The sequence below is a fragment of the Manis pentadactyla genome, chromosome 3, assembly GCF_030020395.1.
Source record: "Manis pentadactyla isolate mManPen7 chromosome 3, mManPen7.hap1, whole genome shotgun sequence".
Classification (NCBI taxonomy): Eukaryota; Metazoa; Chordata; class Mammalia; order Pholidota; family Manidae; genus Manis; species Manis pentadactyla.
In genome coordinates this window covers 40,247,715-40,261,475 of record NC_080021.1, presented here as the reverse complement: position 1 = coordinate 40,261,475, position 13,761 = coordinate 40,247,715, and the positions used below count along the sequence as shown (strand labels likewise).

Here is a 13,761-nt window from a genome sequence, read left to right as displayed (position 1 = left end):
GGGTGCATCTGTCTTTTTCAAACTGGGCTGTTGTATTCTTTGGGTAAATTCCTAGAAGTGGAATTCCTGGGTCAAATGGTATTTCTATTTTGAGCTTTTTGAAGAACCTCCATACTGCTTTCCACAATGGTTGAACTAATTTAAATTCCCACCAGCAGTGTAGGAGGATTCCCCATTCTCCACAACCTCACCAACTTTTGTTGTTGTTTGTCTTTTGGATGGTGGCGCCTTACTGGTGTGAGGTGATATCTCATTGTGGTTTTAATTTGCATTTCTCTGATGACTAGCAATGTGGAGCACCTTTTCATGTGTCTTTTGGCCATATGAATTTCTTATTTGGAGAACTGTCTGTTCAGTTCCTCTGACCATTTTTTAATTGGATTATTTGCTTTTTGTTTGTTGAGGTGCATGAGCTCTTTATATATTTTGGATGTCAACCCTTTATCGGATCTGTCATTTATGAATATATTCTCCCATACTGTAGGATGCCTTTTTCTTCTATTGGTAGTGTCCTTTGCTGTACAGAAGCTTTTCAGCTTGTTATAGTCCCACTTGTTCATTTTTGCTTTTGTTTCCCTTGCCTGGGGAGATATGTTCATGAAGAAGTTGCTCATGTTTATGTGCAAGAGATTTTTGCCTATGTTTTTTTCTATGAGTTTTCTGTTTTCATGACTTCCATTCAGGTCTTTGATCCATTTTGAATTTATTTTTGTGTATGTGATTAGACAGTGATCCAGTTTCATTCTCTTACATGTAGCTGTCCAGTTTTGCCAACACCAGCTGTTGGAGAGGTGGTCATTTCACCATTGTATGTCCATGGCTCCTTTATCATATATTAGTTGACCGTATATGTTTGGATTAATGTCTGGACTCTCTATTCTGTTCCACTGGTCTGTGGCTCTGTTCTTGTGCCAGTATCAAATTGTCTTGATTACTGTGGCTTTGTAGTAGAGCTTGAAGTTGGGAAGCGAGATGCCCCCTGCTTTTTTCTTCCTTCTGAGGATTGCTTTGGCTATTCAGGGTCTTTTGTAGTTCCATATGAATTTTAAAACTATTTGTTCCAGTTCATTGAAGAATGCTGTTGGTATTTAGATAGGAATTGCATTGAATCTGTAGATTGCTTTAGGCAGGATGGCCATTTTGACAATATTAATTCTTCCTAGCCAGGAGCATGGGATAAGTTTCCATTTGTAGTGACCTCTTTAATTTCTCTTAAGAGTGTCTTGTAGTTTTCAGGGTATAGGTCTTTCACTTCCTTGGTTAGGTTTATTCCTAGGTATTTTATTCTTTTTGATGTAATTTTGAATGGAATTGTTTTCCTGATTTCTTTCTGCTAGTTCATCGTTAGTGTATAGGAAAGCAACAGATTTCTGTGTTCTTTATGTATTTTTTCCAAGCTACTAATTAGTAGTGTCTCAAATGAAGAATTTTGTGAATAAGGCAACTATCATGAAGATTATGTTTAAAAAAATAATTTTACTGTTTGTGCTAAACTTTATTATAAAAGAATAAAAATTTCAGGTACAAGAATAAAGTAAAAAATCACCTGAAACATTACTATTCAGAGATAATTATCTTTAACATTTTGGTGAACATCCTTCCAGATATCTCTCCTTGCCTATATGGATACATGTAGAAATATATACATAATTTTGCATAAATAAGATTATACAATACCAGTGTTTTTATTCCCTACATTTTTATATAATAATATATATTGGGCATTTTCCATGTCAATAAATATGAATCTAAACTGTCATTTTTATGCAGATGCCCACATTTAATTTTATGGCTTTAGGGATCTATCATGGCTTACTTAGCCAATACAAAAATTGCAAATTTATAAATCAAAATAACATTTTAATATCCTAGTCAATCGTATGATCTTTTTACTGACGCCCCCAAATCCTTTCCAAGTTCTTTTTCTTTATTGTTTTGCCTACTGCTGTCACACAACAGTTCCTTTCTGTTTGGAAAACTCAATTTAACTCTTTTGTGACTTGACAACCAATACAGCAGCTGCCACGCATAAATAACCAATAACATTCAAAGAAATATAATGTGGCATGAAGGCTCTTAGTATAAACAAGTACCTTGGTTCTTATGCTATTTCTATGCTACCTTATATGGTTTGTTTTTATGGCTTTCTTGTTAAATGTGTCAAAAAAGTGTGCCACCTGTCAAATGCACCATTTGAAGTAAGCAGTAGCAGGAAATGAAACTTCCTATCCTACTATCAATACATGTACTCTTCATTATGTGGTCCCCACCCTTGCCAATACATGCAGTACAATCCTCTCCAAGATAAAAAGTTTGTTTTTGTAAGTAGAGAGTTGTCTTACCTCAGCTTTCTTGGAAAATGTCTCTTGATGCAAAGCCTGTAGCTTTCTGAAGTATGTGGAATCTAGCTGTCGAGTTTCTTCCACCAGCTCCACCTAATAAAACAGTAATAAAGCTTGTAACATCAAATAGAATGTGCACTTTGAAAAAAGTGTGGAAAGAATGCACAATTGCCAGTAACAGTAGGCTAAAAAATGAATACACTTGCCAATCAAGTAAATTAGTTTGGAGGCAAAAGCAGGAAGACCAACATAGTTGGTCAGCCTTCAAATGCATGCAATAAAAAAACACGTACATTTCTATGCAATGATATAGTGTCACCAAAGACCACTCCTTCTTCTGTATACCCCATGTGAACTAATAAACAAACATGTTAGGTTGCATTTCCAGTTTCTATTCATTATAATAGGATACGAGTGATGAAAGCAGGCACTGCTAGCTTTAGGGACCAAATGATCCACAGGAGAACACGAAATACCAGACTCTATTGTTATTAGCTTGTGAGCAAAGGTTTTATTGTTATAGCAAGAGAGGGGAGAGTCAATTATCAAGTTAAACGTCCTAGTAGGTCTCAAAGAGTGTATTGCACTGTTTAATACAGTTAGGAGAACAAAATCATTCTCCATTTTTCTCTTGCAGGGAAAAAACAGCTTGGCAGACTGAGAACTTTCTGTATTTAATAGCTAGTTTTGGTAGTCTCTTCTTGGTTATCCTTTTTGGGAAGAAGTTTATGTAATACATTCTGCTGAGCTTTTGGAAAAGTCCTCTGGGCTGAATTTAAGAAATTTTCTAGAATAAAGAGTGATTTGTTTTTCTTCATTTTTATATAAAAGAGTATATAATTTGTCCTATGCATTTTATAATAATCATCACTAATGCCAAAATTTTTGGTTTAGGGAAGTTAGTATAATTCTAAATCCTTCATCTCAGGTTCATTTTCCTCTATGTTATATTTAAAATAATGACTGGAGAGAATTCTTAGAAATTTCATATAATATCCCTATTTTCCTAGTGTAATATATGTATTGCTGTAATAGAAAGGAAGCAATGCTAATTTTTCAGGATGAAGATAAATTAGGAATGAAAATTTCATTATTTTGGTGATTGAATTTAGTAAGCCATAAGGCCTGTTTTAGTCACAGTCCAATAAGGTAATTCTATCTAAGGTGTTTGGTATTAACTTTATCTTAATTACTTGACCTATCTTTTATGTAGAAAATACCACTAAGAAGTTGTTGGGGAGATATGAACTAAGAATAACAATACAGAAAAAGCAGAATTCCACTTGAAATGACCTCATGTACAGGGTACATGCATTAACTTAATACAAAAAAATACCAAGGAATGGTTTTAATTTGTGATTCTAAATAAATATTTTAAAAAATTTCCTCCACCCATCAATAGGAATAGTGAAAATATTCAAGCATTGAGGCTTAAAATGACCTCTTTTGGAATGAAAAAAGATGTGTTGAAACTTTCATCCAATCAAGCAGTCTGACCTAATGAACATCTGGGGGTGCTTTAAAACAGCAGCACTGAAGTCAGAGAATGTGCTTTCCACAATATATAGGGAACGTTTATACTTTCTATGGGTGTAATATTTACTATAACTTATCCAGCATAAAATTAAATGGGCTTTTTCCATTAATCAAAATTAAGGCCAGTGCTGAGAAATGGCAAGAAGGGACAAAGACTGTATATTATCATGGCATATTTTGTTGGTTCACAGGAAACCAAAACTTAGATTTCTCACTGCTGACATAATTTGTATGAAAACTAAAATGACATTGTTAGGGAACAATAGAGAAAGGGGGAAAAATAAAGCTAATAAATACTTCCTCTGCCCCGGTTTTCCAGTTTTGAGCCTGCCCAAATCTTAATTCTGAGTCTCTGGCCCATGTGAGATGTTTCTCAGCTTTTCTTGTGTGAGTTAATGTTGCTCATTGTTAAGTTCTGTAGTGAAGCTGAATCATTCACACACAATTTCAGTGTTTCAATTATCAGTGACATAATACCTTTTTATAAGCAACTTGGTCTGATTTTACCATCTGTGCCCAAGGTTCCAGAAGGAGGAGAAGAATATACTCTTCTGCTGTGTCAAAAAGGTCTTCAAATGGTGGCTGTATTTTCATATAAATTTCTTTTTTCTTTTCCTGTTGGAGTCCAATGTCAAGACTGGCCGAAGGAGCAATGTATGTGGCAAAAAGATACTAAGGGAGGAGGGGGAGAAAGGAAAGGATGTTGGTAGAAACCATAACGGTTAGCAGATTCCCAGCAAAGGCATTTTAAAAAGACAAGAGGAAGCAAACAAGCTCAAGTGATTTTTTTTTTCTTGAAAAGATGTGTAAGACTACTTAAAACAAAGGAAAAACTCAAAATGCTTTGATTTTCATTTTCTTTTCCCATTTCTTCATTGGTAATTAGTCAATTATCCACTGGATCTTACACAAGAATATGTGATTTCGATATTCTATTTTTTTCTGATTACTACTATGTATTATTATGATTGATTCCAGATTAAATGCATTTTTTTTTCCTTTAGGTTCAAGATATTTCTAACACATGTGTGCTACTTTCCAAAGTGGTTTGAAATGTCCTTTTGAAAACAAGAGGCAAGACTATAGAGGGGCTAAAAACTGGCTATTAGTCTTTTTGACTAGAACCCAACAGACTAACTGTCCTACACTACTGGGTCGCAAAGTTCTTAAGACTGTTGCTAATTAACCCTTTCTGCTGTAAAAATATACCCACCTGGTGTTGAATGCTGTGGAAGAAGGAAATAGTACAAGAGCCTAAGAAAGAGAAGTCAGAATTGAAGGTATGGGTTACAGTGCAACTGAAATGAACTACCATGAGGCCCATCAAGAGTAGGAAAGCAAAGGAGGTTAGAATCAGGTAGTAACAGCATGTAGGGTGGAGTATCAAAGGTGGAGGTGAAGACCAAGGAAGAGGACAGGTGGAATAGTTAAAAGGGAGTACTGAAAAATTTAGTATATAATAGACAATAAATATTTGCTACATGGATGAATGGGAAGTTAGTGGCCTAAAGTGAAATCATGTTCTGAAAGTCTCAGGGGATTTCAGAGTTCAAACTTTTAAAGCTGGATTAGTTCCAAATTATGATGGATTCCAATATATGGCCAACATATTTCTTTCTCCAATGTTTCAAAGGAAGACTCATTTCCAAGACTGAACCAGTCATGTGTGCTCTTTAATCTACCTTTCTGTGATTCCATCTACCTCCTTATGCTACAAAGGTGCTCAAGTGAAGTGTCTCTCCCATTCTAAAATCTTTTTCCTGTTTTGTCCGGAAACTATCACCCCACTTCTCTATTTCCCTTCTCAAACCTTCATACTCACTTTTCACTCACTCCATCTATGGCAATCTGGTTTTCATGCCAATGAAACTGTTCTCTAAAATCACTCACCACCACATAAAACCACCAATGCAGTAGCTTCTCTCCTTAATTACCCTCTCCTTCTTGACTCTTTCCTCTGCCTTCAACACTTTCTCTGGATTCTCTATTTCCACTCTTAGGCTCCTTGGTTGATTATTTTCCCTCTAAGCTCTCTTATAGGAAGGCATTCATTAAAGTTCTCTGTTGACCTATATTTTCTTCTCAGTTCACATTCATTCAGTTTCTCACATGTGCCAGGCGCTCTCTCATTGGGCTTTCACACTATGCATTCTTTGCCCTCTATATACACCTCCTTTATCCTTTTTCCCCTTTTTGCCAGGCTTCTATTCATCCTAAATGACTTAGTGTTCCTGGATTCCTTAAATCCTGCTTTGGTGTCATTCTTACATGCTCCTCTGGGACTCTGTACCCATATGTTTCTCACACTGGACCACAAATTCTATGAAGACAGACTGAGTCTACTTTGTTTATTGCTATATCCCTGAATCTAGCATAGTGCTAAATTTAGAGAAAAATTTCATTCATTCCCTGAGACCTAACAGTCAACTGTATGTGGAAGAAGCCCAAATATATATATAACTTTAGATTTGATTTCTTTCCTGACCTCAAAACCTTTGCTTCTAGCTGCTAATTGTGATAACTACATGGATAGCCTACACCCTTCAAACTGAATGACTCAATAATGTAACAAATAACTTTCCCTAGCCCCCAAAGCCTTTCCCTTCTTTCTGTTTCCTGTTTTCATTAGTAACATAGCGTTGTAATCTTTGACTCTCCCCACTTTCCTGTCCTTCCTCCTCAAATGCAATCCTATGAATTTAACTCTCTACAGTGAAACATGGAGAAACAGACAAAGAACAAGTATAAAAATATGAGGAGGAAATAAGAGGCAGCAGTTCCATCCTAACAAGAAACATAATAAAACTCAATCTTCTGACCAACCTAGGTCAGACTCTTCCCAAGCCTCACACTCTTATTTTGCTCTGTGAAGCCACAGGGGTCCATGCATATTTTTGTTGTTGTTGCTGTTCAATGATTTTCGTGTTTAAGTGATATATAATTGACATACAGCAGAGTGAACATTTAAGGGGTACAGCATAATGATTTGACTTACATATGCCATGAAATAATTACCACAGTAAGTTTAGTTAACATCCATCATCTCATATACATATAAGAAAAAAGAAAAAAAGTTTTTTTTCCCTGGGAAGTCTTAGGATCTATTCTCTTAACTACTTTCCTGTTAATATCCTGTTATACCACACCACAGTGTTAACCGCAATCATGTTATATAGTACACCCCTAGTACTTATTTATCTGATAACTAGAAGTTTGTACCGTGTGAGCACCTTTCTCCAGTTTCCCCTTCCCATATCCTCTGCTTCTGGTAACCACAAATCTGATCTCTTTTATTATGGCTTTAGGTTATTCTGCATAACATATAAGTGTATATCCCATAGTCTTAAGGAGCTATAATTAGGGCAGCCATATGACCCATTCTGGTTTAAGCCTACTGTCCTGGCATAACTATTAATAGTTCCCCTTTAATTCTCAAAAGTATCCTGGTTCAGAGGACTAATTACATAGTCTCCCTATACTTAATCACTACCAGTTAGGTAAAATCAGGAAGTTTCTCTAAAACAATATTCCAAGAAGCGTTCAACACATATTTAAAGCCAAAAATAAAGGAAAGAAAGGCAGAAGATATTCCTTGCTAAGAAATACACATTTGTCTAATTTGCAATCATATGAATAGCTGTTATCAAAAGCCAAAATCCCAATCAGAAATACTTTATTTAGAACTTAGATTGAAGTTTCACAAACTTTGTTCAGAATGAATGTACTAAGTGAAAATCTTGATAGAAATTTTAAAATACTTCCTTTCTCTGATTGCACCTAAACTTACTTGTCTTTCTACCATTTTTTGTTGTTGTTTTCTCATAGACAGGTCACCCGAACATCGTTCTTTATCACCTATTTGTTCAACTATCAACTCCCACTATGATAACCAGCATGATCCTTAAGAGCAACACACTCTCCCAACTCTGATTCTTTACCAGCCTTATGATGAAACCACAGAACTGGAAGCATGGCAGAGGGGTTGAGGTGGGTGGGAGGGTGATGGAGATAAAGGGGCACAAAAATAATCATAATATAAGTTGGTCACAGGGACAGTAGTACAGCATGGAGAATATAGTCACTGATTCTGTAACATCTTTCTATATTGACACACTAATGGGGGTGAGGGTTTTATAATATGGGTAACTGCTGAACCACTGTAGTATATACTTAAAACCAATATAAGATTATATACCAATGTATGGTCAATCAGTAAAAGAAAAAGGAGTCATGACTATACAATGAGGAAAAGACAGCCTCTTAAACAATTGGTGGTGGGAAAACTGGACAGCTACATGTAAGAGAATGAAAGTGGATTATTGTCTAACTCCATACACAAAAGTAAACTCAAAATGGATTATAGACCTGAATATAAGTTGTGAAACCATAAAACCCTTAGAAGAAACCATAGGCAAAAATCTCTTGAATATAAGTATGAGCAATTTATTTCCCTGGACACATCTCTTCAGGCAAGGGAAATAAAAAATGCACAAGTGGGACTAAGTCAAACTAAAAAGCTTCTGTATAGCAAAGGACACCATCAGCAGAACAAAAAGGCATCCTACAGTATGGGAGAATATATTCATAAATAACTCATCTGTTAAAGGGTTAATAATCTAAAGTATATAAAGAACTCATATGCCTCAACACCCCAAACAACCTGTTTAAAAAATGGGTGGAGGGCCTGAACAGACGTTTCTCCCAAGAAGGAATACAAATGGCCAACAGGCACATCCACATAGCTAATCATGAGGGAAAGGAAATCAAAAACACAATGAGGTATCACCTCACACCAGTTAGGATGGCCGCTATCCAAAAGACAAGAAATAATAAATGCTGGCGAGGATGCAGAGAAATTGAAACCCCTCCTACACTGTTGGTGGCAATGTAAATTGGAGCAATGGCTATGGAAAGCAGTACAGAGGTTCCTCATAAAACTAAAAATAGAAAAACCATTTCATCCAGTAATTCCACATCTAGGAATATACCCAAAGAAAACAAAATCCCTGATTCGAAAAGATGTATGCACCCCTATGTTTCTGATTGCACTATTTGCAATAGCCAAGATATGGAAGCAACCTATGTGTCCATCAATAGATGAATGGATAAAGAAGATGTAGTACAGATATACAATGGAATATTATTCTGCCGTAAAAAGAAAACAAATCCTACCATTTGCAACAACATGGATGGAGCTAGAGGGTACTATGCTCAGTGAAATAAGCCAGGCAGAGAAAGACAAATACCATATGATCTCACTTATTTGTGGAGTATAAAAACAAAGCAAAACAGAAGGAACAAAACAGCAGTAGACTAAAGGGCACTGAGAAGTGACTAGTGGTTACCAAGGGAGAGGGAGAGCGGTGGGTGGGGGCGAGAGGGAGGAGGATAAAGGGGCACAATAATTCACAATCACAATATAAATTGGTTACTGGAAGGTAGTACAGCATGAAGAATATAGTCAATGATTCCTTAACATCTTTCTACATTGATAGATAGTAACCGCACTAGTGAGGGTGAGTATTTAATAACATGGGTAATTGTTAAACAACTGTATTGTACATTTGAAACTAACATATGACTGTAAATCAACAATACTTCAATTAAAGAAAGAAGAGGAAGGAGGAGGAGGCTTGAAAGGTCATCCTCTCCATGGGGTCCCAAGACTGCATTATGCATATTTATTGCCTTCTTTTGAGGCCCGGTCTCTGTTCTCTTCTCTCAACCTTATCTCCCCAGGGTAGGAGGGTCAAAGGTGGTTAAGGGGTAAAGAGAAGAAAATTGATTTGAATGTCAATCTTTTATTAGGCCACCCAGCATATTTACTGACATTCAACTGAATTATGCCACTAATATGTGAAAATGTCATTCTAATATGTGTTTCTAATAATACAGGGACAATCTATAAGTGGAAAACTGACAACTGACTATATATAGCAAACACAAGGGGTGTAATCATGTATCTGAAACAAAATTAAAAAGTTAAACACCACCTTTAAAATAGGTATAAAAATGAAATGATTTTTAAGTTGCGGCACATTGATTTTAAAATGGAATTGAGTTGTAAAGTGAAATGGAGAAACAAATTGGGAGAAATGAAGAGCAAAGAGAGAGAAAACATTTTGTTAAACTTAGATAAATAATATAATCTGATTACGGGTTAGAAACATTGTTTAAGTATCCTGGGTCATTTGCTTTTTTATTGGCCACCCAGTTCTTCCTTTCTAGCCACCGAGTAAATAACAATGCAGCTAATGTTGGGGAAGAAAATGCTCTCTTCACATCCTCGTCAGCTACTCTGATTCACATTACAGAGATTCACTCAGGCACAGCTGCGGCAGACAGGATTCCAACTTAAACATTAACCTATGATGCCTTAACAACCTGGCAGGAAAGTTTCTGAGAAGGGATACAAGCACTGCCTGTCTGTGATCAGACTGCCTGGCAGTGCACACAGCGCAGCTCTAGCCCGTCTATCCTGGAAACACTCAGAGGTTATATAATCAGGAAATGCACTATGGGCGGCTTGCCTGGCCTGCTCTACACCTGTGCCTGTGACTCACTTTCTTGGCATCTATATCAGACTAGCGGGGAGGGGGAAGTAATGTCTCCTAGCCAGAAAAAATCTCTTACAAGTCCTGAAATGCTGGGAGTTAATTTTAATTGTTTAACTAAACTCTCAAGGCCATTTCAGTTAACGAGACTATCAAGGGAAAAAGATGTAGGATGGATACCATGGACACAGGAGGAAGAAGTGAATTACAAAGTGGAATGGAGAAACAAAGACCAAAAGAGAGAAGACAGACCACATTTTGATAAACATTTTGCTTTCTAAAGGATGTTAAAACTATGAACATATATAAATTACTTTAATATACATTAACTTGATATGATAGCATTACAGGAAAAAAAAAAGTTTCTATGTTTGCCTCTTCAGAGAAATCTCAGATGCTTCATTAATTAGAGCTAATATCCTGTATACAACAGCTGTATTGCACCACATAGGAGATGGCTCAAATTAAAGATGACATTTCCCATTATAATTTATATTTTTTCCAACCCTAAGGTATTTTTCATGCAGATTTCAGTATTGCCATTTAATAGTTTTCAAAATCATTTAAAAACTATCCTGTGAATGAGCATATTCTTGGATAGAGGTGGATCCCAATCTCCTTCCAAATATGTCATAGAGCACTCCAGGCTTAGTCTTCCCACATTTTATTCATTCTCACAGACCCTGGAATGTACTGATGTTTTTTAGTGCATCACAAAGCCTAGATAAACATACCTGAGAAAGGAGAAGTAAGGGTTTACTTAAATTATTGTTTTTAACTATCAAAAGCAGAAAAATAATAAGATATTTTCCATAACTGTCTGCACTGTTTGGATTTCTCTTTGTACCAGAGATTAAATAATGACAGCTATGGGGTTAGATTCCAATTATCATGGTATAGAAGCACCCAGCAAAGTATTCTTGCTGTGCTAAAGGTGGGCACAGTCTTAGAGAAAGCATCTTTTCCATAAACAGGGGCCATTTGATGAGCTGCAGCTTGACACTCATGTCTGTTCCAATGAAAACAAGAACAATTTCTGTGTAGCCTTAAAAGGCAAAGTCAAGAATAATACCAAATGTTGTAGCACATGTGTTGATTTGTTATGTTACATTTCAGCTGTTAGTTATGTTAATGGAACAGTTTCACATACTTTGTTTTGATGTATTTATTTTAATGATCATGTGTATGTATCTTTCTGATTGCCTGGTAACACTGATTGCATGATGTTCTGCTGTCACCACCAGGCCAGGACTGGAAATAAGAAAGAGAAATGTAAAACTTCAATTTCAGGACTCAATGATTTAAGGTAAGTCCCTCGGTACACTAGGAACATGATGTGTCAAATGGATTATATGTCACCTAGCAGAACAGAGCATATCAACAGGTTAACTAAAGTTGGAGACGTGTAAAAAGTGGATTTTCAATCTAACTTTGAGTATTCCAGAGATTAGGAAAAAATACTCATGCTTCAGCATTTGATATCATTATGCAAGTGCATTTTTCTTAGATCCATTACTCTACTGCAATGGCAAAAGAAGGAATTCTAATCATGTAACTAGTAAGATTGCAGAAAGATATGTACCTTTAACATTCTTCTAGCAATTGCTCAAGGTGCCCACTGAAAGTACAGGAAATATAAAGCTGCCTGCTTTTGCTATTTGCTTCTACTTATTAGGACGTAGCATTAGGGTTCTGCCAGGTGGGCTGACAATGTGATTTCAACAATAACTTAGCTGTCCCCTGGGAAGAAGACAGCCTGTAAAGCCCATGACACTAGTTCATAAACTCTAACGACAAAAGAACACAAAAGCCTTTTGGCTACTGAAATATACAAATTCAGTTTCATAAGCTCCTTGTTTCAGTTTATAATAAACTGTACAAGACCTGGAAGTTCTGGAGCAAAGATGATGAGCCCTCTTTGGTAGATATAAGCAACAAGTTCGTAAGCAGTCTCTAAAGGATGGGAGAAAATTTTGAAAGTGGGGCTCAGTTGTCTCCAGCTATAAAATAAGAAACTCAAACTGGAGAGGATCAGAGTGATAGCTTTCTTGTCATTATCTCCTTTCCCCCCACTATAAGCAATTGAATGCTAGAACGAGCTTGTACTGGCTCACAAAAGCCAATGAATGAATTTTCAGGAATTTTGTGAGCAAGTTGTTAAACTCAGTCACTATCAAAAATTAAATTACATAAACTTATTATTAAATGACTTACATTGAAAGCAAAGATAATGAATACTCAAATTTCATCACTTCTAATGATTACTGTTTTGCTATTATCCATGCTCTTGAGGTTATTTACAATCCCTATCATATCTGTATAGTGGAAATAGTATATATGATGGTGTTCTAGTGAACATCTCCTTCTACCTCTGCATTCAGTGACATCACGTTGACAGCTTAAAATCATCCATGGTAAGAATATTTACACCCAGAGGTCAGCAAATGTTACAGCTCAGGGCTGCTTTTTTCCCTGGAGAGCTGGTTGTTAAACATTTATAATCACATTACTGATTCTAAGGCAAATAAACTCTTTTCCTATCATGATTGCTATGAAGAGAAAGTAGGAAAAAAGTAAATGACACCAACTAACTCAAATATTCACTGGAGGCAAAGCCATATACCAATTCACACCAGAATACGTCAATTTATAACAGTTTGCTTTAACACTGTTTAACTGATATCCTTTTTTAAATGTGGTTATAGTAAGGTTCTTTTTAATAGTAAAAACAGAGTAAAGCTGAACTACAAAAGGAGGGCAAATGAGCTTTTCTTTGAAATGACTGTTTATATTCTAAATAGTCTGCATTTAGAAAAGGGCAAAGCTAAGCTTCAAATGTTCAATTTAACTTCAGTCTGATCAGGGTATCAGAAGAGGTAAGAGTTTAGTGGGGAAAAGCTTGTTAACTTGTCCTCATGAGAAAGTGCAAGAAGCAGACAAAGAAGAAACATCAAAAAACATCATGAAAATGAAATGGTACTAATGGATCTTGACGCAGTGTCTGGACCCCAAAGAGACCAAAATCGCTTCACAGATAACTTAAACACAAAATAACAGATGTCTACCACACTGTAACAGCAACAAAAAAAAACGAATGGCTCTACTTGAAGGCAAATGTCAAATAATGTGGGATCTTCTCAACTGGACTCATTCTATCCTTGGAATTTATATTAAACAATAAGATGAAGCTTTTCTTCAAAAGCTAAAGGCAGAGAGTCCCTAGAGGGATTTATAAAAGGAATATAAATGTCTTGATGCAGGACCCTTTCAGAAATCACAAAATATTTACTTCAGCAAAAAGAAACGTGTTTTCATAAACATTCACAGCT

The 13,761-nt window shown here is 36.0% G+C and overlaps 1 protein-coding gene across 1 annotated transcript in view; it reads right to left on the bottom strand.

Annotated features, from left to right (window-relative positions):
• Nucleotides 1-13,761, bottom strand: part of RGS22 (regulator of G protein signaling 22) — a 168,083-nt gene that overhangs the window by 57,036 nt on the left and 97,286 nt on the right. Inside the window, exons 15-16 of the mRNA XM_057497863.1 lie at nucleotides 4,356-4,550; nucleotides 2,343-2,435 (exon numbers count right to left, since the gene is read on the bottom strand). Of these exons, the coding sequence (XP_057353846.1) occupies nucleotides 2,343-2,435; nucleotides 4,356-4,550 (288 nt within the window). The remainder of the gene's footprint in view (nucleotides 1-2,342; nucleotides 2,436-4,355; nucleotides 4,551-13,761) is intronic.